This window comes from Adelges cooleyi, unplaced genomic scaffold, assembly GCF_023614345.1.
Source record: "Adelges cooleyi isolate 19-005CV unplaced genomic scaffold, UGA_ACOO_1.1 ACOO_flye_CR_arks_rails_tigmint_CR_PRNA_575, whole genome shotgun sequence".
NCBI classification, from domain to species: Eukaryota; Metazoa; Arthropoda; class Insecta; order Hemiptera; family Adelgidae; genus Adelges; species Adelges cooleyi.
In genome coordinates this window covers 694,677-721,537 of record NW_026096269.1, presented here as the reverse complement: position 1 = coordinate 721,537, position 26,861 = coordinate 694,677, and the positions used below count along the sequence as shown (strand labels likewise).

Below are 26,861 nucleotides of genomic sequence, written 5' to 3'. Positions count from 1 at the left end.
TCGGATGTCAGTCTTATCCCTAGTTTATACGATTTGTGTTTAAAAAATTTTAGTAGATTTTATTAGAATTTTTTAAACTGTAAGTGATAAAATAAATGCTTTGATGTGTATCCGTAGATTTATAAAAAATCATTGTCAATTATGTGCTTAAAATGGTATTTTTAGTATTAGAGTGGATACGATTAGGGTTGATCGTCAGCCAATAATAAAATAATACATTTTTTTCAAAACCTGTCGACTGTTGATTCACTCACACATAGCAACCTAAAAACTGATTACGGTCAGAGTGTAATTTTTCCCCTTTCTTTTTTGGTTTTTTTTTTTAATAAAAAACTTTTTATAAGTTTTAATAATTTTAAGTCGAAAATTTGTAAACTTTTTGGTCGTTTTTCACGTTTTTTGAAAAAGAAGAGGTGAATTTCTTAAATTTTTGACCCAACAAAGTATATTATTTATTATTATACTTTTGTGTACGATTTCTGTTCTATATAGACTATATTTGCTACACGAAGAGATCGGTTCGGCGACTTAGAAGCAAACGAAAATAAGAATAAGAATATTTTGCTCGGTGTGTTTAATTGAGAGTTGATTTAAATATAAATGAAAGTTTACCAAATGTTGAAAGTTTATTGCGTTTATATATTTCTCTTGTGTGTACCAATTGTACTGGTGAAAGACCTTTTCCCTATTAAAGTGATTAAAAAACGTATTAAGATATTTAATGTCCTGAACTTTTTGTAAATAAATATAAATACAAATATAACTGTAAATTTCGTTTTGGGCACTTGTGCCTGTTAAATAAATAATAATATCAGAAAATAATCTGCAAATTCTTAAATTTTTTAGCACCGAGAGTGAATTTGTAAAATATGTAGAATTTAAAGATGTTACCAGACCTTTTGCAAATAAAAAATCTAGACAAAAATAATTATGTATGGATTTTATAACTAATTTGTATATATGTATATTCACATATAATTTAATCATTATTTTAAACTGATTAATGTTGTTTCAATTTGACACGGTTATGTATAATAAATATTATTTATATTCATAAATAAAATTATGCAACGTGATATTTTTAATTTGTAGCAATTTTTAGTCTACACACCCTTCTCTCCCAACACTGGAAACAGTCTTCAACACAAGAATCATAATATTATATTTTATCGGTGTTCTATTATTTATTTGGTTCAATCAATTAGGCATACCTATCTGAATAGCTATTCGCTTACGGCCCCCAAATTACTTATAATCCGGCTCTGCTTAGGAGATATCGCGGGTCCACAAAAAAAAAAAAATAAAATAACATAAAAACACACCGTTCTCTAAAACCAATAAGCTGGAAAAAAAAAATTATATTTCAATTGTTATTGTACACCTACTTACGAGCAAGGACCGTCGTGTACAGCAGCAGCTGCTGAACGGATGATGATGGATACCGCATAAGTTATTAGACAATGTTAACACCGTGGGGTTTTTCAAAATAGATTTTCATTTTAGGAATGATACCTATGCACAACAATCATAGTATGGACGACATAGTATTGCGCCGGTGTTCGCAAACTGTGCGTTATTATCGGAATATTAGGAAACGTTTACAATAATAATATTAACAATACAAATCGGTGACATAATAATTCGTAATTCCCCCTTTTCACCCGACTCGATAACGATCCACGATCAACACCACCGCGACGGTTTCGATAACTGCACGAACTTTAAAATAGCCGTGTTTCGATATACACCGTGGTCGACGTGACCATTGGACTTTAGAGAAATTCGGCCAATATCGTTTTTTCAACTCATTCAAACGCGGCCATTGTCGACGACGATTAAAACGCAGGGACGACCAATATTATGATGGTTTGGAGATATTTTTTTTTTTTACAGTGTTGTAAAATCAACCCACGGACAACCGAGATGAAAATCAATGAAATATTTTTGCAAAATAGGTACTAGTGTACTAGGCACGAGTCACAGCACCCTTCCTGTATACACCACGCACGGGATGGTTGTACAGGTTTATTTTAATTTCCCTCTACGGTGTGTAATAATAATATATTGTGTTATATTATCACGACTAGAGGCGACAAGAGCACCGGTGGAACTCGGTCCCTTGAATAATATAATTACTGTCGACGTTAATATTCGGTGAATTCAAATGATGAAAATATTAATTTAAACAAGATAATATTACACATTGTATTTTGTTAATGTACACACATGTCACATGTTTTTTCGCCTATGCTCTTCGGGTGATTTCAACGTAGATTGAGGAGTCAAAAATAAGTAAGCATATTTTGTTGTGTGATAAAAAAAAAAAAAAAAAGTCGTTTGTCTGAAAGGCATTTATCGATTAACTTAATATCGTCTTTACGTCCAAACAGGTACGATGGTGTCGACAAGCGATAGTCAAGACTACGAGTACGATAGAAATTTTGGCTACGAAAATTACTATTACAACGAGCAAAGAGTAAACGGATCTTACAAAAAATATCAGTACAAGAAAAATAGATATCAAGACGAGCATAATCCTCTAGGGTCAAACGCAGAGGGATCTGGACGAAGAGTAATAATAACAGCTTAATTTTTTTTTATTATTCTTCACCTAGACCTAGAACTGTAATATCATATTTGTATTGTGATTTGTTTTTATGAAAAGTATCGCAATTGGCATCCAAAATGGACACAGCAACATTACCAAAAAAATTACACGTTGCAATCGAATGGAAACCCACCGCAGTATAGACGTCGTCATGACCACTATCGCAAACTTTATTACAGAAATAACAGCCAAAACAGCACCGATCACGCAAAACATTCATCTGAATATTCGTACAAAAAGGGTGAAGAGCGATCAGAAAAAATACCATTCCATTCGGAAGAAACGGCTGGCGTAGTTAATAAACTCGAACAAATGGCCAATACTTGTGAACGGCAAAAAAAAACGCCTATCTCGCTGTTGAACGAATTAGCCATGCGTGTCGGCGATAGAATTGATGAAAACAAAAAGGCCGTTACCTACGAACTTGTCGCTGTTACAGGACATGCACATAAGCCAATATTTACATACTTGTGCACTGCATGTAACAAAACAGGTACGATAACGTTAATTTTAATCATGCGTTACTTCATAATTATCTATTGAAAAAGTAATGAAAAAATCATTTTTTTTTTTTACAAATATAGTTCAATTTTTAACATACATAATATGAGGAATTTTAATTTAAAAACAGCTAATTGAATTGAATTTTTAATAATTACAGCCATTCAGTTTTGTAAATATAATTTTATAGTTTATTAAATAACAATAGTACAATACTGTAACTTTGTTACAGCGGATGAATTAAAATAAAACAATTTCCATTTTTAAAGTATAATGTGATGTCTTTTTTGCACGAAACGATTTAGTTTAATTAATTTTTGAACATTATAAATATCTCATATTATGTATTATTATACTAAAAAAAAATCCTCCTTAATTTTTAAGAAAATGTTCAAATGTTAAAAAAAAAACTTAATAAAACTCATGATTACAGCGACAGGTGATGGGCGGTCGAAGAAAGAAGCAAAACAAAGTGCAGCGTCTAGTTTGTTAGAAAAACTGCTTGCCGGTGGATCTTCTACCGATAGCGATAGAATTATCACATCCACTACGTTAACAGATAGTGTTGCTTTGAAAAAGCATTGCTCGGAAAGCTCGTCGACTGCCGAACCGGAGCAACAATTTGCAGAAACAGAAAATAAAACAGACCTAACTGATGTGAACATGTAAGCAAACCAATAAAAAATTACACTTACATATAAATAAATATATTTTTTAAAGTAGGTAATACTATTAGTATTTTATATATTTAAAGGAAACTTTCAAACTATGAGTCGGTACAAATCGCACACTGTAACATGAACCCCATAGGGACTTTACAAGAGTTGTGTACGACTCAGAGATGGGCAGCCCCTTTTTATAATTTTGAAAAAATATGTTCTGGCGAAAAAAAAAAGTCTCAAGGTCGAAATAGAGGCATTACATATAAGGTGACTTGTCGAATTTTCCATTTGGAATCAACAGGTGAATTTATTATAATGAGATATTTATTTTTTTTATTAAATAGTGATTTTTTTTTTTTTTAACTCCGTTGTTTCAATTCATGAACTAATAACTCTCTTTTAAATATTATAGGTACTGCTCATACAAAAAGAACGGCTAAAAGAGATGCTGCTCGCCTTATGTTCCAGCAGATACACGATATTGGTGTAGACAAGTTAAATGAACAAAAATTAGTTCAATCAAAAACTAAAACATCCAACCAGGTATTCACAATATTTTAATTTTTGTCACATTATACAATAATATTTATTTCATTAACAAGTTATAACATCCCCAGATAAAATAATTTATACACATGCTAATTCATGTTTTTACTAGATATAACAATTAACGGACAGCAATATATTTATTGAGTACGTTTTCATTTTTTAAATTTAATTTTAAACATATATTTATACAAGAATAATCCAAATGTTTACAAACCTTTAAATGATTAAATATTTAGAAGAAAAATACAATTCTAATAAATTAAAAATTAAATATTATCTTCTCTGTAACTCTCAATAAATAAAAAAACAAATAACTATTATTAAGTGTTAAAAACTTGTAATTATACATTAAATACTATGTTTTGTAGGTTATTCTAATACGTATAATAAAATAATAACATCTAATTATTGCTATGAAAGAATTCATATATTATTACAGATAATTATGATTTCTGAATTACCAATTTTTTTATAAAATCAATATTGTCTTTGTCGTGGTTTTTATTGATATTTGATACGTTTACAAACTACAGAATAGGTTGAAGCATTTTATTGATAGTAATTTTATCACTTTCAGTCGGACAAACCTCTGATTATTATTGCGTAAATAGTAAATATTGTAAAATACAAAACAATGGCCACAAAATTGTGCAAACATATTGATAAAAATGAAATGACAGTAATGACATGGGTTTTAATGTTTAGGTACACGCAGAGGAAGAAGTACTAGAAAAACAACAAGACGATGAAGTCGTACAAGAATGGACTACAGCGCATAGTTTTCGTTTTTATTTTACCGCTGCAGCAACTGCTGCAGCTGCATCGATGAATGTTCCTCTGGATTTATCTCCGTCACACGCATTATTCGATGTGAGTAGTAATAATACGCATCAATATTATTATTACTGAAATTTTAATAAAATTTTAATCTTTTCAGAATAATAATACCCTAAAATTACAAGAGGATCAACAAAAACTCAAACAAGAACAATTTCATATGGTAATCGAACAGTCGATCGTACAACAACCCACAAATATGAATGCCGCCGATCAGCTACAAACATTGTGTCAGCAATTGGGTTTTCGAGCCGTTTACGTTCGTGTAAATGATTTAATATCGAATAATACCAATCAAAAAGGTGATGTATTTAAAAATAATTTCTATAAAATAGTGTCGAGCAGAATAAGCAGAATAATAAAATCAAATTTTGTTGGGCTTTGGTGAAATATATTACAGAAATCGAAAATCAAACTGAAGAGTATGCAGTTCTAGTTCAAGTAAGCACAGTACCTGTAACCGTTACTGTAGGACGTGCTGCTACGGCCGACGATGCAGTTCAGGTTGCGGCCGAACGCGTATTATATGCATTTAAAGCCATGTTACTTATCACTTCATGCCCGGTCGATAATTTAAACAATAATAATGAACAGAGGCATAACATGTCAACGAACAATTTTTGCTACGTGAAAATTTAACTAAAATTCTAGGTATAGGAAATTTATTTAAAATACTTACATTTTAGTTATTTGTTAATTTATTTATTACTGATATTTTGTTAAGGTTAATTTTAGTACAATTTTATAATATTATTATTATTGGTGTGTCCGCAATATTTTTGATACAAATGTTGTTTTTGTTAAGTTATAATCAATATTTTACAATTGAGCCTTTTTGTTCAATGTTTTTTTTTTCTTTTATTATTCATAATTTTACCGTCATTGTTATATTTATTGTACACGTCCCATATTACTATTTATATTAAAAATAATAACTACATTTTTATTTATTACAGAAAATCGAATAGCTATAAAAAAAAAAAAAAAATGAGTATTAAAATAAAAATAAAATTAATACTACCTTTTGACAAAAAAAAAAACCACAATTATTTCAAATACCTATTGTAGCAATATTATTATATTTAATTAACATAATGATTACCTTTTGATAACGAACACGAATGCTGTCGGATACGAATGCAACAACGATGATTACACGGATAGCGACATTAATGAATTTTATTAATTTTGATTTGACAGTTTTGTTTTACTTCATTTGATTATGTCGACGACAATCGATGGGTTCTTAGATCAACACACACACACACACAATATGCGCCGTATGAACATTGAACAACAATAGCAATTAAAAATCACAACATAGTTACAATACAGTAGCCGCTCTATTGCGATTAGTATGATCTAATAAATAGATTAGGTCGTGTTAAGTTCAATAAAATTAATAATATGATTAAAAAAACAATGGTATAGTCGTTTTTACACTTCGTCGTTGATTTGCATAGTATTGAAAGAAAAATGGAATTTGCATTTTTACTATCAAAACATTGTGTGCTTAAAGTTCAAGGATCAGCTGATAACAAACAATACCCTGGTATACTACTTGAATGTTATCACATAATAGCTGTAATGTAATGATAACAGAATGGAATATTCTGAAAATGTTGTTATCTATTGTTATTAGTGATCAATATTTGATAATCGATTCCAGAGTCGGTGAAATCTGCGTCTAAATCCTAATATTTTACGTTTTAATGCAAAAATATCCCAACTAATTCAATTAAACGCAAACCGTATTCTAAGTATAAGCCTTTCGTCGTTTGTATTGTAAATCAATTATATTACAGTGTCGAATAATCATCCAAACATCATTACAACATTGTCTTTCTAAACTTGTGAGATTGTTTTTTTTTATTTTCCAAATCGTTTTTCGGCGGACATCCCTCGTGTTTGTTTGTTTTTTTTTTTTACAGTCAATAGTGGAAACGCGTTTTGAAATAGCGTTCGATTAAGCGGTTTTCATTTTGTACCAGTACAATTTTTTTTTATACTTGCCCGTGAGTACATACAAAAAGCTGTGAAACATGATGGCAGCAAAGGGTTTTAAAAGGTTCGTCGTCGACAACAAAGAAGTGCTCATGTTTCTGGTCGGATTCGGTGTCATGCATTACGGATGGTATAATCTACAACGTAACAGTACTTTGAATAAAGCCTTGAACGCGTCTCACGAAAAGGAGCTTAAGGACGTAAGTGTTCGGTCAATTGTTCTTTATACAAATAATATAATATTATACCTAGGCACAGAGTGATCAACTGAAAGTGGTAGTGGTATTTTTGGTCAGAAAACAATTGCAATTTAATAGGTTTTTGTTAATATTATATTTTGGGTTTTTATCAACTTTCAAAATCCAAACGAGAAGGTGTATACTAGAAAAAAACTTAGCAAATTATAGTTATAACTCATATATATTAAAGAATATTTAAAAACCTTCAACCATAAAATAATACATTCGTATACGTATTACGGAAACAAAGCTGTCATCTTCAGCGTTAACAACGGACTGAGACCGATTACGGGTATGATGCAAATATGATTTTTAGATTAGTTAAAAAGCATAAATAGTCAAAGGAAGTTAGAACAGCCAGCACGCTTAGTAGGAGGGACAAAGAAAAAATGATTAGATCGGGTGTGGTTTATTTTAAGGGGGTTAACAACCATTTTTAAAAATTACGGTACAACTCTAGTTGCATCAAAAAGTAATAACATAAAATGTCAACAAGGTAGTACCAAAGATAAAATAGGGAAGAGAAAAAATCGGAGATTTATAAAATACAATGTGATAAATGCTATGTAGGTCGGACAAAACAAAACGTTGGGTTTAGGTACACAAATCTGTTGCGGAACATTTATTGGATACTAATTTTTTTACTGGTCGATATCCAGAGTTAAATATGTGAGTTTAATTTTTAAAAGTTAGAAAATTTGGCAATTAAATATATTTAACCTCGAATAACTCTAACCTAAATAAATAATTTGGGTTCTGTGTTCTGAAATTAAGAATTAAGCTCTATGACAGAATGAAATGGTAGTCAATATTTTTGGGACAATTTCGGAAAGGTAGTGTTGATTGGATGTCACAAGGGAATTACGGAGAGAGAATTTCCTTATGATAAAGATAGTTTGAATGAACAAAAAGGCACCGTCAAGTGTGACGAAATAAAGACGACAAAATATGTGACTTTTGTTTATTAAAGAAGAATTAATGACTCCGTTATGTCTTAAAGGTTTTTATTTTTATTATAATTATTATTATTATATTAAATTTCTAGGCGTACAAGCGACTGGAAAATGAAATCAACGAAAATTGGCCCGATCAAAAGCAGCAACTACAGCATCAGCAGCAGTTTTTACTGAAAAATCCTCCTAAAAACACTAATTAAAAAACAATAGCTTTTTGTAGATTTTCATTGATAAACTGTTAGCTATAATTAGAATTATTTTTTAATCGGTAATCGTACTTCTATTTTTTTTTTTTTTGTTATTGAGATGTATTCGAAAAATAAATTTAATAAACCTAAAAAAAAAAAAAATTGTACAATGATATATTATTCTGTTGTGGTAAATTTACATAGTTGAGTTTGGCAACTGTTTTGTATATTATTAAGAATTAAGAAAGCATGCGGCTGGAATTAGCATCAACTAACTCTAGTCTTTTAGTTTAACCGTAAAAGATAACTTTAATTATAATTTATGTATGTATAGTTTATGTTTGTAATTGTTAACATGATAAAATAGAATATATCTGTGTGACAACAATTAAATAAGAACCTCTTTATTTATTTTTTTTTTTTTTGGTTAAAAAATTATAAAATCTGTCGTTGGTATACATTATTTTTTTTGGTTTCGTAAGTGGTGTATAATATTATTAGTGGTAATATATTTGATATTTTTCAACAATTTTTATTATCTAGACTGTGATCACAGCTGTTAGTCTCGACGTCCATTTTGTTGACAACATTAAACTAAATGACAAATCCAGTTCTACGACAGAATGAAACTGTATGTAATGTAATCAGGATAACTGCGGAAGAGAGTACCAATTGGATGTCAAAAGCAAATGTTTTCACTAAATAATAAATATATATAAAATAGGTAAAAAAAACCATTGGAGGAGTGTGTATTTATATTTTCTCGTAAAATGCATTGAGGCGTTTTTATTTACTTTACGAGATTTTCTTTCTTAAGATCAGATACCATACAGGGTACATATTGTTATATGTTAGAAAAATGCATTACAAATACTTCTATGAATGGTTTAGAAGTTACTCATTTTCTTTTCCGGCTCATAGTAATGGACAAGTTCAACCAGTAATGTTTACTTTATACCGAACCAGTATAATGTTTAAGTATAATATTATGAAGTTTTATTAAAATAAATATAAAAATTTAAATCTATTGATAATTTACAATTAGGAAAAAAATAGACGATGTGAAGATGTAGTATTATCCAAACCATTTGATTCAGTTAAGTCTTGACTGTAGGCATGTTCAACATGAAAGAATCGTATTGACGCTGGTTAAGCCTGAAATGGCAAATTTTTGTTTGTCATCAAAAAAATATGTAGACACTTTTAAACTACCGTAGAAAAATAATTACATTCAATCATTATCGTCTTCGTTATCAACAGCATCGGCAATGTCATCGTCATCATCATCATCATCATCTTCGAGAACATCAACAAAGTCTGCCGCTTTGGGTTGGCGCCAACTACTCGTGTTGAAATTGTAGGGCGCTACGACTCTTCTCGCCGGTTGTTCCGATTTTATTTCCTTAACGAAAAATAAAAATATAATACACCCTACACACAAGAAATTTGCTGTTTTTTTTTTTTTTTAACTCACCTTTATTTTATTTTCTTGAACGATCTGCAATGTGACCGATTCTCTAAGACTTATTGGTGCAATTTTTCTATTGTTATCTATTGGTTTTTTTATCGGTTTATTAGGTACAAAACGCGTTTTTCCTGGTGAATGTAAATCGATGCGCCCGCATAAATTTTTAGCAAACCGTTCGATCGTCTTGAATTCCTGAGACTCTTCCTTGTTTGGATTTCCTTTCGTAGAGCTTTCGACTTCCATTAAATCTGAAGGTTTTATCAATGGTTCTCCTACGGGTTGTTCTTCTCTAAACAAACAAAAAAAAAAAAAATAATAAAACTCGGTTTATAAACAAGTTAAACATTATAAAACAAAATTATTATTCTTTGCGTACTTACTTGATAATTATTTTGGCTTGATTAACTCCAGAATGTGACGCGATCATCTTAAGAACATTTGTGTCGTCTTCGAGAATTTGCTCACAGCTAGATTGTTGGTCGTACGTTGCATGTTTACCAGACCATTCGAGTGTGTCCAGCTGGTCTTTACCAATATTCAGCACAGCCAAATCTTCACATAGCTTATCGTGTTCACGACGTTTTTCTATTTCGATTTCTACCAGGTTTAAAAAATTCTTCACCTTCTCACCTTTGTCGGGTAACGTATCCAAAAAACGTCTAAATAAAAGGTGACATCATAATTATTGTACTATACATTGGTAAAAAAATCAATATGAACAGGGCCACATTAACGTTAGTGCAAAAGGGGCAAATGTTCCCAGCGCCAAATTTTGAGGGGCATCAAAATTAAAATTATCCCAAAAAAAAAATTGGAGTAATATTATTTATACAACTTTTTTTTACTTAAAATGCGGTCGTTAAGTAGTCGAAAAATTTTTCGTTCCCGAATATAGAAATAATCTAAAGCATTATTAGTACTTTACCTTTTTCAATTTATTAATGTAAATGTCTTTTTCAGTGTTAATGGCACAATTTAAGATCATTATTAATCCATGAAAAATTATCAAATTAATCCATATTATGTATCGTATCAGATTTTGTTAAGGAAATAAAATGAGAAGACCTTATACAAAAATTTGCACAAACAAAATGTAGAAAAAAACATATTTAAATACAGAACAATATTTTTTATTTTTTTTTTAAAGTAACCATAACATTATAATTTAAAAACTAAACTATAAAACTGTCTTGTCAATTTTTTTTTGGAGGGGAAGGGGAGCAGCAATAATTGTTTACTCCACGGCAGTATTAGCTCTTAATGTGGCCCTGAATATGTATGATTTTTAGATTAGAAAATTTACCAAACAAATCTAAACAAGCGGAAAATACTCTACTTAGGATAAGATTTAATGATAATATGCATCTAAATTTAAAAACAAATTTTGCTGAAAAATGTATTGTAAATAAAAAAACCTTTAACGAAACTAAAAACAAAGTATAAATAAGACATATACTATTTTTATTTATTTAGATTTGTTTGGTAGTTTTTTTCCTTAAATATTACACAAATCAATGGCCATAGGTCAAACAGAGATAATTTTTAATTTAGTTACGCTTTTATATAATAATCTGCAGGTTTAAATTGTTTGTTAAGTAAATTATAAAGCAAAAATTGTAAATATTTTAAACATTTTCAATGGACCTTTCAACACAGATATTTTATTACAAATACTAATGACAATATACTGTTACAGTTTGGTTTTGTTGTTCAATAAATGCACAATTTTGTTATCAGTTTGTTAAGTCGGAGAAAAACGTTGGGTGTTTTATGGGACGAGGCAATTTCTACAAGAGTATGGTGAGACCGACTATGTTATATGGATCGGAATGTCAAGCGGTATATAGGAAAATAGAATAAATAACGAATGTAGCAGAGATGTGAACGCTTAGGCAGATGGGTGAAATGATGAGACGATATGATAAAGAACAAATACGTTGGATATAGCATAAACATGGTTCCATAACAGACAAAATGAGAGAAAATAGACCGAAACGGTTTGGCGATATTATGAGAAGAGAGCAGTAAGAATGGTAATGAAAATAAACGTAGAAAGAAAGAAGAAGACCGAAACAAAAAAAAAAAGGTGGTGGATGCCAAATGGAAAATGACAGTTGGGATGATAGCGAAGGAGAAGAACATTGTAATTAGTTAAATAATTATTGTTCTAACATTATAGTTGTAGATGCAACAGATATTAATCTAGAGGTATTGGAAATCACTACAACGCAGGACATCCATGAACAAATTAAAAGAGCAATTAATAAACACAATCTAAATGAATGGCACAGAATAAGAGTTAACAAACTAAGAGAGATAAAACTTACCACCAACAATTGGACAGACAACTCTCAACTAAACCGTAAAGAATCGGTGGTCTTAACAAGGCTCCGAATCGGACACACACGGTTAACCCACAATCATCTTATGAAGAAAAAAAGAAGTTCAGCTATGCGAGATGTGTAATAATGCAGTGACAGTAAAACACATATTCACCAAATGTAGGAAATACAAAAACTACCAAACGGAATATAACATGCCAGAACAGCTACAGGCAACTCTACACACCAACAAACAATCCGAAAGAAACATCCTACAATTCCTCAAAAAAGCAATGCTGTACACTTTAATTTAAACAATCCTGTAATATTGTCTAATATATTGTAAAAATAACTATAGTTCAGGAGGTGTCGAGGCTTTAATAATAAAAAAAAATAATAATAATATATAAAAGTACATTACATGTTTTTTAAGATTTTACTCTGTCGTTCCAGTAACTCTTGGAGCTGGCCAAGGGTCTTTTCTTTTAGGTCGACTTTGTTTTCGTTGAAACTTTTACATTTAGTCGAAAACATTGTAGTTTATTTTACTATACTAGCTATACAAACAACACGGCGTCCAAGTTCGTAATAAATAATAAGTAATGTTTAGTAAACATAAATTAATGATTAGTAGTGATACCATCGGCAGGCCCCGGACACTGATAAAAATTAACATGGGAAAGATTCTTATCACACAAAAACGCGGCGGCCATCTTGTTAAGGTGAGATACAGATGTAACACATAACACTGAAAAGATCTTTACAACATGGTCGTCACTTTTTTTATTTACATCTAAAGTGACTCTTCTGATTTTATCTATTCTGTTTGATAACGACTCCGGGAGATAAGAACACGGGATAGACGAAAGCATAAGCACAGAATAGATTGAATTTAGTCTAGTCCGCTACTCAATAATACTATTTTAAAAATATTCTGTTAAATCGACGAATTCGGTAGTGAAAATAACTAAAATTCAGTTATTCATGAACGGTTTTACGATGCTAAATTATCGATTTTAAAGAGTTGATTAATTTGATTTTTGAATATTTTTTTTTCATTATAACAACTCAAATCTGTAATCCTTTAGTGTTTAGTTAACAGCACTTAGTTTGACCTCACAGACTAAACAACTAACGTTTTTACCACAATGCCAGCGTTTAATTTCAGCGGACCCGCAGAGATATTAAGAGCCGAACAAAAAGATGAAGAACAATGTGAAAAAATCAACAGACAATTATCTGAATTTTTATTAAAACTTAAAGGTAAGTCTCGAAACATTACGATTCGTTTTGTGTTCCAAATATATATATATATATATATTTATTTGTATTGTTTATTTTAAAATGTGCAGGTCATATTTTCATTAATAAAAACAGGAAAACCATATTATGTGCGTCACAAATGCTTTACTATGGGCTCACCACTCTGTCTAGATTACAGACATTGGGAGAGGAATACACCAGGATTGTACAAGTTGGAAAAACCGGCAGACACATTCCAGGATTTATGGTAATCGAATATAATATCAGCATTAAATGTTACTGCGATCTTTGCGATACTAAAACTGTAATTCTTGTTAAATTATTCGCAGCAAACTATTGGAATGCTTTCGATGTTTATTATTGGAGATCAACTCATACTACGTTGCATAGACTATATCGCCGATTATATACAAGCCAATGAATCCATAACCGAAACTGCGAAACATCAAATAATTCACACTTTGAAAATAGTTAAATCCATACTGCCGATCGTTCAAAGTTTTAACCGAGTGTTGTTCTATTGGAACGCTTCTTTTTACACATGGTCAAAACGCTTTTTCAACATCCGATACGTAAGTTTCGATCTCATTATGATGAAAATGACATATAAAATATATAAAATTACATTGTAATATTTACATTTTCCCATAGATATTTGCTGTTCCGTGGTATCGTCCTTCACAATCTTTGCACGTATTTAAAATACTCAGCATAGTCTCGGCTATTCATATCAGCACACTTATGTTAGTTTCTTTGTCAAAAAGTAATGATACCGAAACCACAGACGACGATGTAGTAACTGAACCAACGTCAGACAGTAACAAATGTTCACTTTGCTTGGAAATGAGAACTCATACTTCGCTGGCCGTTTGTGGTCATTTGTTCTGCTGGAATTGCATACACGAATGGTTGCAAACTAATAAATTTTGTCCGTTGTGTCGCAAAGTCCTGGACCCCAGGAAAATCATACCATTGCAAAATTATGCTTAAATAATATTGATAGAGATATTTGTTTTTACTTACGGAACATGTTTGGTGATCTGTACAATTTTTGGGGATAACATATATTTTTTTATAGAATAACATATTACATAATTGTATGTATTAATCGCATTTGTATGACAAGAACAGGCCAACACGGTCATCATTTCCCCTCTATCTAAATAAATGGATGTACGATTAAAAGTTAAATATATACTTAGGTGTAACGAAAAGTGATTTGTATATAATGAATTATTATTTAATGATAATTAAATGTAAATACTATTGATTAACCGTTTTCTTTATAATGTATATTGTAATATCTGGAACTTATGTGTACTCTGTTAATAATAAGGTACGAATTGTAAAATAATAAATTCACCTAAAACACATTTGAGACTGCCAAGCAATTGTCTATTGACCACCGAGTTAATTTATTTTAAGCATGCTTAAATGTTTTATAGTTTTAACCTTAATACTGTAATTACAGTGTGATTGGTTATAAAATTCCTGATAATTTAATTAACTATCTAATAATTGTTTACTTTTATAGATTTTCTGACACGTGTAATCTTAATAATTTAGATTGAGTTTAAATATTTAATATTCAAATAATTATAATTATGGATCTTCGTGGAAATGAATGGGTAAAAATGTTTGGTTTGTTTTTTTAATGATCTATATATATATATATATATATATATATAAATTGCACTTCTCAACATTTTGAAGGATTTCGACTAATTTTAATGTGTGTTGTACACACATAAAAAAAAACATGGTCACGTAGTCCGAATATCTATTAATATAGTCTTTTGAGAGGTTTAAAAGAGCTCAGATACCTATCATTTTAAACATAAATAATAATATATAGGTTACTGCTACATGTAAAATCTTTTACTACAATAAACGCAACAAGTAAATCCATTCCATTTAAAAAAGACATAAACTTTTGATTAAGACATTAAATGAGCTAACTGCATTGACAAAGCTATGTTTAGGTTAAAAAAATTGTCAAGAAATATTGCGATTTTAACGAGTAAAGTATGGTCAATTTTTCACAAAATCTTAATTTAAAGGTTAAACTGTGATGTGTAATTATTAGTTCAATAACTAGGACTCTATTTTTGTAGTTAATTTATTTATTGGAATATCACAGCATCCTTGAAAGCGATTTAAAAATGTTTTTTCATCTCTACATGTTTAAGCAGAATGAAAATTACTCGCTTAATTTTGGTTAGAGTAAAATCACCCATTATAAAATTAAAAGAGAACAATATTCCCAAGGGCAAGACGGTGCGTTTTTTTCATTATTCCAAATATAAAGCTCAATCCATAGTTTAGAAATAACGTAACTTTTCACAAAATGATTTTTTTTTTTTAAAACGCACCGTCTTGTCCTCCGAAATATTGTTTTCTTTTAATTTTATAATGGGTGCTTTTACTCTAAAACCAAAATTAAGCGAGTAATTTTCAATTGGCGTAAACATGTTTTTACCACTGAAAATCACCGGTGCGGCGCCCTCTTAAGATAGTACAACTAAAATGTAAAAAATTACAAATTTAACACAGTTGTAGTCCTAGCATAAAAAGTTGCAATTGCAGAATTTCTATTTAAAGCTAAATACAAAGTTTAATAACTCTTTTAAGTAAAATCATTTTTTTTCTCTCCAAAATTACAAGCTTTTGCAGTCAGTATTTTATGTTTAATGTTACGTTAAAAATTAAAATTAAATCTAGACAATAAATGTCGCGAGTCTCTAACAAGTTATTTATTAATTAAAATCATCAAAATTTGACTAGTTTTAGCTTTAAAATATATGACAATGTGGACAATATCACTTTAACACGATACCAATTTTAATTATAAACATTGACCAAATTAACAAAATATGTATTAAAATTTTTAAAAAAGTGCATTTAACACAACAATGCATCCAATAGTAATAATACAAATATAAATAAAACATGTCAAATGCTAAAAAAAAGGCTGCAGATTAAAGTGGGATAAATCACTTTTATATAAAACATTTGAATAATATTTTGTTGGGTTTTATATAAATCATTGACAGACATTACACAGATGGTGCACGTTATTTGTGTTTTGTGAGGTGAGGTTTTTGAGTAAATGGTTTAGAGCACTAGATAAATTTTAAATTCTTTTTCCCAGTGTGCACGCGTTTGTGGTGTCGTATGAGGTTGGATTTATCAGAAAAAGTTTTTGAGCACACATTACATTTAAAGGGCTTTTCCCCGGAGTGCACTCGTTTGTGTATTGTGAGGCTGGGAGTATGAGAAAAAGTTTTTGAGCACACGTTACATTTAAAGGGCTTTTCCCCGGAGTGCACTCGTTTGTGACGTGTAAGGTTGGGTAATTGAGAAAAAGTCATTGAGCACACGTTACATTTAAAGGACTTTTCCCCAGAGTGCAATCGTTTGTGTAGTGCGAGGTTGGATTTTTGAGTAAATAACTTGGAGCACAAATTACATTTGAAAGGCTTTTCCCCAGAGTGCACTAGTTTGTGACGTGTGAGGCTGAAATTATGAGTAAATAACTTAGAGCACAAATTACATTTGAAAAGCTTTTCCCCAGTGTGCACTCGTTTGTGTAGTGTGAGGTTAGATTTTTGAGTAAATAACTTGGAGCACAAATTACATTTGTAAGGTTTTTCCCCAGTGTGCACGCGTTTGTGTATTGTGAGGTTAGAACTTGTAGAAAAAGGCTTAAGGCAGACGTCACATTTATAGGCTCGGCTGATGTTCGAGTATGTGTTAGTAAAATCCGTTAAACTTTGGTGGGATTTTAATATATGTAAAGTTATTTGTTTTTTGGTGTCAAATATTTTTTGACATAAATGACATTGGAAAAACCGTCGTTTGGGTATATCTTCATTGTTATACTTTGTTGCTGATTTTTTATTGTTATCTGTTTCAATCCTCGATTCGAAATAACAACCGTCAGTTTTTTTGTTCACTTCATTTCTCGTACGATGGTCACTAAAACAAAACATTATCGAACAATAAATTACAACGTTTTGATAATATATATATCTTTTTTCACAATTGTAAATCTAATTTGAAATAAAGTAAATGTACTGAATATACAACATTTTAGGTTAGTGTAAAAATTGTATTTTTTTAAAAGTTTTAAACAACTGAAATATATACATCAAAAAGTTGTTTAACTCTGTGAACGAAGACATAATAAATGTCGCCTATGTAAACTGAACCAAACGCTTATCACCTATTTATCGATGAATAACTCAAGAAACATTGATTTTGAATAAATAAAACATATACAGGCAAAAAGAGACTTTTAACAATACCGAAACACATAAAACCAAAATAAAAGGATTAGTTGGCAAAGTCTATAGTTTCAAAGAAAGTTATTTACATAGTCGTTTCATACTAAATATGTAACTATTACTTTATTACAAAAAAGGGTTTGAGATTAAACAGTGCCTTACTTGAATTCGTTTTCGACATCTGTTGTAACTGCACGTTCATCAATCATAGGAATGCCACTGTGCGATTTTGTTATATGATGTTTCAATTGCTTTTGAGATGTAAATGACTGCAGACACAAGTCACATATTTCCTCCACCAAGCTGTGTGTTGCTAGCATGCCCAAAGCCTTAGTTTCTTGGATTTTTATCAAAGATTTATAGCAATGTTTTTCCATTTTATCATTCTCTTGTTCAATGTTAGTTTCGTTGATCATATCGTTATCTCTACGAGTAAAATCCGTTAAACTTTGGTGGGATTTTAATATATGTAAAGTTATTTGTTTTTTGGTGTCAAATATTTTTTGACATAAATGACATTGGAAAAACCGTCGTTTGGGTATATCTTCATTGTTATACTTTGTTGCTGATTTTTTATTGTTATCTGTTTCAATCCTCGATTCGAAATAACAACCGTCAGTTTTTTTGTTCACTTCATTTCTCGTACGATGGTCACTAAAACAAAACATTATCGAACAATAAATTACAACGTTTTGATAATATATACATCTTTTTTCACAATTGTAAATCTAATTTGAAATAAAGTAAATGTACTGAATATACAAAATTTTAGGTTAGTGTAAAAATTGTATTTTTTTAAAAGTTTTAAATAACTGAAATATATACATCAAAAAGTTGTTTAACTCTGTGAGCGAAGACATAATAAATGTCGCCTATGTAAACTGAACCAAACGCTTATCACCTATTTATCGATGAATAACTCAAGAAACATTGATTTTGAATAAATAAAACATATACAGGCAAAAAGAGACTTTTAACAATACCGAAACACATAAAACCAAAATAAAAGGATTAGTTGGCAAAGTCTATAGTTTCAAAGAAAGTATATTTACATAGTCGTTTCATACTAAATATGTAACTATTACTTTATTACAAAAAAGGGTTTGAGATTAAACAGTGCCTTACTTGAATTCGTTTTCGACATCTGTTGTAACTGCACATTCATCAATCATAGGAATGCCACTGTGCGATTTTGTTATATGATGTTTCAATTGCTTTTGAGATGTAAATGACTGCAGACACAAGTCACATATTTCCTCCACCAAGCTGTGTGTTGCTAGCATGCCCAAAGCCTTAGTTTCTTGGATTTTTATCAAAGATTTATAGCAATGTTTTTCCATTTTATCATTCTCTTGTTCAATGTTAGTTTCGTTGATCATATCGTTATCTCTACGAGTAAAAAACAATATATGTTATAATTTTTTTATATATTTTATAAAAATAATTTATTTTTTACATAGTAATAGTTTTGGTTAATACAAAAAAATGTTTAAGTAAAATCTTGTTTTTATCCAATATTTATATATTATTTAAAATGTTCAGATAATAAAATAATGTTATATAGATGTTAAATTTTAAATTCACACACTAAACATAAATTTCAAGTATGTTTGGATGTGAAGTTAGTGATTAATTATTATTATTACTGATGAAGACAAAAGAGTAAAATGTGGGCTAGTGTATGACAGTTAAAAAACCAATTATGTTCTCTACCTCATAGCTCCATCGAAGAGTAGATAAAATTTTAGTAAAAATTCAAAACAAGTTAGGAAAAGACTATTATGGTATTTTGAGATTTAATATCGACTTACTCGAAACCAGTATCGACTTCGTCTTTAATTTGAATTTCATTGATCTTAAAAATATCATGATGTGATGTTGTAATATGATGTTTCAATTGCTTTCCGGATGTAAACGATTCTAAACACAATTCGCATTTTTCGTCTGCCAAGTTGTTCGTTGCTCGCATGTCTACAGATGTCGTTTCTTCAACTTGTATCAATGATTCGTAGCAATGATTTTCCATTTCATCAAATTCGTGTTTAACATTAGTCCCGTTGATGATATCTTTATCTCTAAGAGTAAAAAACCGCAAAATGTTTTTTTTTATTCATTAGTTAAGTTAATTTCTAATTTTACCCACAATATAATTACTTTTATTTATTTATTTTATTTATTTTACGTCTGACGGCAATTTACAAGAAAATACTTACATGTTGGTAAATAATAAAGATAAAAATTAAATTATATAAATTACAATTATTAATAATAGTATACGGTTAAAAATAGTGAAACGCATGCAAATGAAAGTAAAAATAAACATAGTAACAAAATAAAACATTCTGTGGGCCGAGTCTAAGATTTAATTTATACTTTACTAGGACTAAAAGTCTAGGAGACTGGGGTCCGAGTTAATTATATTCATGGTTCTTTGGATAGGGTCATTACATAAATAGTTTGTTTTCCGAGTGCTGATTTCGAAAACCTGTTTATTACGGTACCCAAGCCTAGGTACATGAAATGTGACTCTATTAAGTAAACGGATAGCATCGATCTTACCATGCACTAAATTATTAATAAATCGAATGTCTAACAATTTTCTTCTCGCTACAAGGCTAGATAAGTTCAAGAATTCAGCTGTACTGCTGTGTAATTATGAGGGGGATGAGAAATGTTTAAAACATAACCAGCGAATGATAAAAAACGATTTTGAACCCTTTCAATTTTTTTAATGTCTTTCTGGGTATAAGGAGACCATATAACAGATCCGAATTCTAAAATTGACCGTACTAATGATGAGTATAACGTTATGAGGCAATTAGCTTGGTCAAAGTTTGACGCATTTCGACGAATAAAACCAAAAATACGTAGTGCTTTACAAGTAATGAGCTCAACATGAGTACTGAAAGATAAAGAAGGCACTAATGTAAATCCTAAATCTTCTACCTGATATACTCGAGGCAGACATTTATTTAAAATTGAGTAATCAAAATGTAATTTATTATGCGTTCTGAAAAATGACATTACCCTGCATTTATCAATGTTTAAAGAAACTCCAAACATTTTACACCAATCAACTAGTTTATCTATCGAATTTTGCAGTACAATAAAGTCATCTGGAGTTTTTATTTTATGAAAAATTTTAGCATCATCTGCAAATAAAAGTATTCTACAAGGCGAAATAATCTTCGATATAGTATTGATAAAAAAGGTTAAATAAAAGCGGTGACAAGTGTCCACCTTGAGGTACACCTGATGTTACTTTAACGTGTTCCGATTTATTATTAAGTAAATCAACAAATTGAAATCTGTCACTGAGGTATGATTGAATCCATGATAATAATGGATTTCCCACACCCAGCTTACCCAAAATAAGGATTAATGTATTATGCTCCACTGTGTCGAATGCTTTCAAAAAATCTGTATATATAACATCAACTAGTTGGTGCAGTTCAAATGCATCTAAAACATAGGTGGAGAAGTCGATCATATTAGTAACCGTGGATCGACCAGGTATAAAACCGTGTTGATCTTCGGATAGTATTGATCTAAATTGCCTTTCAATTTTCTTTAGAACCAGGAGTTCAAAAAGCTTACCAATAAGAGGTAACCCAGAAATCGGACGGTAATTTATAATATCAGTGTTACTTTTACAGTTACATTTAGGTAAAACTAGATATTTTGTATTTAATTATTCAAGAATATTTCAACCAGAACTTCTGTCTGGAATGTAGTGATGTGAAGTTATGACAACTTATAAATTAATAAAAATGTGTAATTATTGAAAGTATTTCTCACCCGAGTTTTTTCCCGGCGACTTTTCTTTGGGGATTTTTTCGGGACGAAGAGATCATATTGTTATGCGATGAATATTTCAATCTTTTGGAAGTTAACCACTCTTCGTCACTAGTTCCAATCCGAACGGCAGTATTTTGTTCAAAACGTACACCTATCACCGACTCGAAATTCCAATATTCATCCGTTTGACGTTTCCCTTGGACAGTTTGACACTTATAACACCGTTACTAAATTGTTACAATATACTGAGACAAATAGCATTAAAACATAGTATCATCAAAGGTTTATAAAGTGTTTCCGCGTTTGTTGACGATTTTGTAAAACACCGCTGGTGACTGGTGTGTGCCATAAACAATGAAAAAAAATGGATCGATAGTAGGGATTGCAGAGAGGGATATCCGAGGGTCAATATCGATAGTATATTTGTTCAAGCCCCGCGCGCTTCAATATTTACCTTCACTGCGTTCTACCTCCAGCCGACCACCGCGTACCGCAGTCCCCGCTGTTATCACATGTTGTAGACTATTCTGTGATAGTGCAGTCCTGTTTGTATGCATGTGTATCGTTTATTATGAGTTACGCAGTATAATATATTTATATACTTTATAATAAGACAACGTCACTTGAGGTTTTGTGAAAAAAGTTATTATTCACTGTGCGTTTTTACCAAATAACATTCTAGATCAGCGCTGTGCCGTCTCGAAGTAGCTCTGTAAACGTAAGTACCGATATTAACATTTTCATCTATAACAATTTACACCAGTTTTATTTATTTTGATAATAAAGTACAGAGTTTACTGGTTTAATAAGGATTTTTGAAACACTAGTTTACTGTTATATTAGGGAACAGATTTCTCTACTTTATTTTAATGTAAACTGACTTGCTGAACTTAAAAAAAAACATTTAAAATGAAAATTGATAAATTGTAAAACACCACAAAAGTAATAATTTTGTTAATTGAGACTTCTAATAATTACAATTAGTAATAATAATTTATTATTGATATACTGTTCAATTGTTCTATAGTTCCTCTAAAAGCTTTCTACATTTTGATATCTTGTTACCAATCTAGACAATTCATTAGGCTTATATAATTCATAAGAATATTGTACACCAATTGTTACGACTGCTAGTTAGCAGCATATGTTCTGGCCAATTATTTGCATGACGACGACGACTCGTTATTATTTCGATGGAAATAAGATGTGATTATATATTTAAAGTAGGCGCACTACTTAAGTACCGCAAGTTAGTGTCGTTTTCGGGCTGGGGGGGCTAAGGCTAAAGCATGTCCATGCTAAAAATGTAATTCCTTTTTTACTAAATCAGCATTGTGATATAATAATTTATATCGAGTTGTCATTTTTTATATGCTTACTAGTAAATTTATTTTCTTAACAAATATAATCTACGGTCAACAGAAATAATAAATATTTTAAATGTATAATTGTTGTAGGTCTGAGCGGTAGGCAAGCGGGTAAATGTGGCAGAGAGAAATTAGGTTAATGTTTAAACACAGTTGTTAAAAAAAAACACGTTAAACTTTATTGTAAGTAATTGACCAATATTACAATTAAAAAGGTCTCGCGGTAACCCGAGAATGACGTCGACGCGACTGACGGCTGGGTAAATTCCAATATTGTTTATCAAAGACGGCACGGGTCGCCGTATCGGAAGGGAAGAATAATATATATATTTATATATATACAATATCAATAATTAAACACAATATTACCACATTGTTAAGAGAAAAATTGAATTATATTTTGATGGTGGGGTAAAACAGTGATGAGGTACCGATATTAACATTTTCATCTATTACAATTTACACCAGTTTTATTTATTTTAATAATTAACTACAGATTACAGTAATAAAATAATATTAAAAACCCTCGACTGTAAAAATGATATACTCTTAGCGTATATTGGCAACAATGTTGTCATCTTCACCGCTAACGACAAACTGAGAACTCGGTCTTATACTCAGACTTATAAACTGAGGTGCGCCATCAATAGCCGTAGGGATGAAAACGCTAGTTTACACCCATCCGGTGTAGTAGATGCCATGATCCTTTTCTTATGTAAACATTAAAATATTTTTCTATAAATTGGTTTTTAAGAAATTAGTTTTTTATTGTGTCATAATTTCATTCCCATGTTTTACTCGATTGCACTTAAACTACTGAACCGATTGACATCATTGTGATAAACATCATTGGTAATTCAATTACTTGCATTTGATAGCTTGTGCGACTAACAGATAGGAGATTCCAACTCGAGATATTTATTAAATTGTGAGCCTACCTTGTGATTTTTAAAAATTTCATATTATCTTGAAAACAATTCATAAAACAATTTGTTTTAATATTATCATTTTATAGTGTTATTTGTCTTAATAAATTAATAAGTAATCTACAGTTTACGGGTTTAATATGGATTTTATAAACAATTCAAATGGTTAGTGTACAATCATTTAGACGTATAGACTTACAGAGTGAGTTACTAATATATTTTTAGGATTTCTGTTATTCATGATCCATAGTTTTAAATAGTCTAACTTTGACCATTAATCATTATGTATTAAGAAACCCGGGTTAGGACAAAACCAAACCGGACTGGTCTTAATAATATATTTGTATTATTGATTTTACTAAAAAAAATTGTCAAGCCCGGATCAGACCATTGCCATATTTTGACTAGACCGGACCGCACCCTTTAAATTTAACTGGACTAACCCGGACCTAACCGGATCAATTAAAAAAACTGTAGCTAGTGACTGGACCGGATTAACCCGGGAAACAGTCCGGGCTTTTGTGGTCCGGTTTGGGTTAGCCCGGGACCGGACTAATCTCTAGTGTATATTATTTTACCCATATGTCATCTCCATGTATATAAATTGTTTTTTTTAACAAATTATTCTATTATTTCTATTTCTATTAGCAACTATAAAAACTAATTATTTTAAATAATAATGTTCATACTTAAGTGGCCAAATATTATATATGCATATTGTATTAATATGCATTAGGTCGAACCATAACATATAAATGATAATAAAATCAAATTGTAAATAGTCATAAATATGTATTAGCCCGTAATATTAAAATTAAAAAAAATAAGAGTAGAATTTGATGTACTTAACACTACTATGTTAAGGGCATAGGACAATGTATCAAAAATGAGTACTATCCTACGAAAAAGAGTATGTGTGGTCGCTATAGTTAAAGTAGCAATAGTCTTAAAAAACTCCTCTAAAAGATTTTTTTGGAAAGTATACTTGTAAGATTATCTTTAATATAAGTTTTACTTTGTAATGAGGAAAGGTTACGTTTTTTTTATCGTTAATAAATTCGTTTTTGATCATGTTACAAATGCTACTTTACTCTTAGCAGATATTTTTAATTCCTTGTAAGATCATTAAAACTTATATTTTTTTGTTTTTAGGGACAGGCGAACGAGCAACGAAATGGTAGTCAAAGTTGAAGTAGATAATGTGGATGGAAATTGTTTTGAATCTGTCTTACAATTTGATAAAAATTATCTTTTTGATATGCCAACGAAAAACTACGATTTCGACGAAATACATTCTTATGTATGTGATGTATGTAAGAAGTCGTTTTCTAACAAACAAAAAGTGTCTCAACATATTTCTCATAATTTTGTCTCAAATTTTCATTCTAGAAACATTTGTCCTATCACAGATTAACATGAATTTAATTTTTTAAGCTTATACACGAATTTATATTTTCCAAATAGACAATAAACAAAAACATTACCTGTAATAAAGACTTTATCATCTTTTTAGTTCTAATAAATGTATTTAAGATATAACAAGTAATTCAGACTTTTGTCGACGGATACAATTTAATTTTAGGCCACGATTGCACAAGTATAATTTTCTTTGTATCTTCTAGTAAATTTATAATTAAAACTGAATAATAAATTAGAGGTACTACACAGCAGAAGCTAACCAAGGGATTCCCCTCCACCTGTTCCAACATATTGCAACCTCTAACGTTACATAAATAACACATACTTTGTAATCGAAATTAAAGGCCAAAGAAAAAAATTATAAATTTAGGACTAACTTTTACTAAGAGGATTTAATTATTAAAAAGTAATATTTAAGTGAATACCACAACAAACCCGTTTGATGTCTCTTCTGTTCTAACAACCAGATGTTTTCGTTGTGTAATAACTTTTACATTAATGTTCTCCCAAAGTATTAACAAATACAAATAAACCATCAACAAAAAAATGTGTAAATAATTTTACGACTAAACTGAATTCAAAAAAGGTGTTATTAAAAAAAATTAGTACTATATTTGAATACCATAGGATTTAAGAGTAATATCATTGAAAGTAATGATATGACTTTTTAAGGATAACTCTGTTCCTGTCATGTTAACCAATTGCCATTGATTTTTTTGTCTGTCATATCTTTCACAATGAAGTTTTCCTCTATTATTCACAAACACGAATAAGTCGTTTTTCATGATAACAACACCTGCATTTAAAAATAATTATGAGTAAAATAATGACTTATATACTTGATTAAATGTATACAGACTTGAGCAGTATATATTACAATCCATGTTCATGTCAGGCATTTGATCCCATTTGAAATGTTGTAAATCGAATTTAAAAACTTGTCGAAGTGCGAGTGAACCACCAATGAGATAAATGACGTTATCTATTCTTGACAAACCCATGGTATGATTACAAATCGGCATTTCTAATTGTTTCCAGTGTTTCTTTTTAAAATCATAGTACTCTACAATTGCCAGAGACCTATCATTATATCCACCAAACTACACAAAACAATAAAAATTAATTCAAATGCTAACAAACTATAATAGCTTGTTAAATAAATATTTTACAATTATTTTGTAATACAAATAATAAAATATAAGTATAAACATATTTAGTCGTTAAGCATGGTATTTATCGTTAAATTGTGTTTACTTACAACATATAATTTATTACTAACTACGACAGCACTGCACCTGTATCGAGCAGTGGGCATTGGTTCAATTTCGGTCCATACTTTTGAATTTGTATCATAGTATTCGATAGAATTTAAACGATTTGTATTTGATTCATTATAGCCTCCAACCTAAGTATAAAAAATGTGTATTCATTATGTTAACTACAAACAAATTAATACGTGCGACATATAT

General features: G+C 30.1%; 5 protein-coding genes across 8 annotated transcripts in view; 2 read left to right on the top strand and 3 right to left on the bottom strand.

The window, feature by feature from the left end:
* The window catches only part of LOC126843890 (AMP deaminase 2-like), a 34,737-nt gene extending 28,116 nt beyond the window's left edge, over nucleotides 1-6,621 (bottom strand). Inside the window, exon 1 of one of the 4 annotated variants that reach the window (XM_050581686.1) lies at nucleotides 6,260-6,621. The gene's annotated coding sequence lies outside the window, so the exon portion shown is untranslated. Of the gene's footprint in view, nucleotides 1-1,385; nucleotides 1,556-6,259 lie in introns of those variants that run through there. The other 3 variants (XM_050581691.1, XM_050581688.1, XM_050581687.1) reach the window with 3 other exon arrangements.
* LOC126843892 (RISC-loading complex subunit tarbp2-like) lies at nucleotides 1,983-5,811 on the top strand. Its single transcript, XM_050581692.1, has 9 exons — nucleotides 1,983-2,292; nucleotides 2,391-2,572; nucleotides 2,666-3,101; nucleotides 3,543-3,774; nucleotides 3,864-4,072; nucleotides 4,184-4,314; nucleotides 5,026-5,190; nucleotides 5,258-5,459; nucleotides 5,558-5,811. Exons 2-9 carry the CDS (start codon nucleotides 2,396-2,398, stop codon nucleotides 5,794-5,796), a joined length of 1,791 nt encoding a protein of 596 aa, XP_050437649.1. The 5' UTR covers nucleotides 1,983-2,292; nucleotides 2,391-2,395; the 3' UTR covers nucleotides 5,797-5,811.
* A 2,896-nt stretch (nucleotides 6,622-9,517) lies between the features above and the next one.
* Nucleotides 9,518-12,954, bottom strand: LOC126843913 (uncharacterized). Its single transcript, XM_050581720.1, has 5 exons — nucleotides 12,755-12,954; nucleotides 10,393-10,671; nucleotides 10,019-10,301; nucleotides 9,774-9,946; nucleotides 9,518-9,699 (listed from the first exon to the last, which is right to left on the bottom strand). The coding sequence occupies exons 1-4, from the start codon at nucleotides 12,865-12,867 to the stop codon at nucleotides 9,776-9,778; spliced, it is 846 nt and encodes a 281-aa protein (XP_050437677.1). The 5' UTR covers nucleotides 12,868-12,954; the 3' UTR covers nucleotides 9,518-9,699; nucleotides 9,774-9,775.
* A 209-nt stretch (nucleotides 12,955-13,163) lies between these two features.
* Nucleotides 13,164-14,969, top strand: LOC126843912 (peroxisome biogenesis factor 10-like). The gene is made up of 4 exons (XM_050581719.1): nucleotides 13,164-13,596; nucleotides 13,686-13,843; nucleotides 13,926-14,168; nucleotides 14,248-14,969. Exons 1-4 carry the CDS (start codon nucleotides 13,482-13,484, stop codon nucleotides 14,584-14,586), a joined length of 855 nt encoding a protein of 284 aa, XP_050437676.1. The 5' UTR covers nucleotides 13,164-13,481; the 3' UTR covers nucleotides 14,587-14,969.
* A 1,692-nt stretch (nucleotides 14,970-16,661) lies between these two features.
* LOC126843886 (zinc finger protein 765-like) lies at nucleotides 16,662-21,923 on the bottom strand. Its single transcript, XM_050581681.1, has 5 exons — nucleotides 21,681-21,923; nucleotides 19,694-19,957; nucleotides 19,008-19,271; nucleotides 18,045-18,536; nucleotides 16,662-17,574 (listed from the first exon to the last, which is right to left on the bottom strand). Exons 1-5 carry the CDS (start codon nucleotides 21,734-21,736, stop codon nucleotides 16,719-16,721), a joined length of 1,932 nt encoding a protein of 643 aa, XP_050437638.1. The 5' UTR covers nucleotides 21,737-21,923; the 3' UTR covers nucleotides 16,662-16,718.
* Between the last annotated feature and the right edge of the window lie 4,938 nt (nucleotides 21,924-26,861).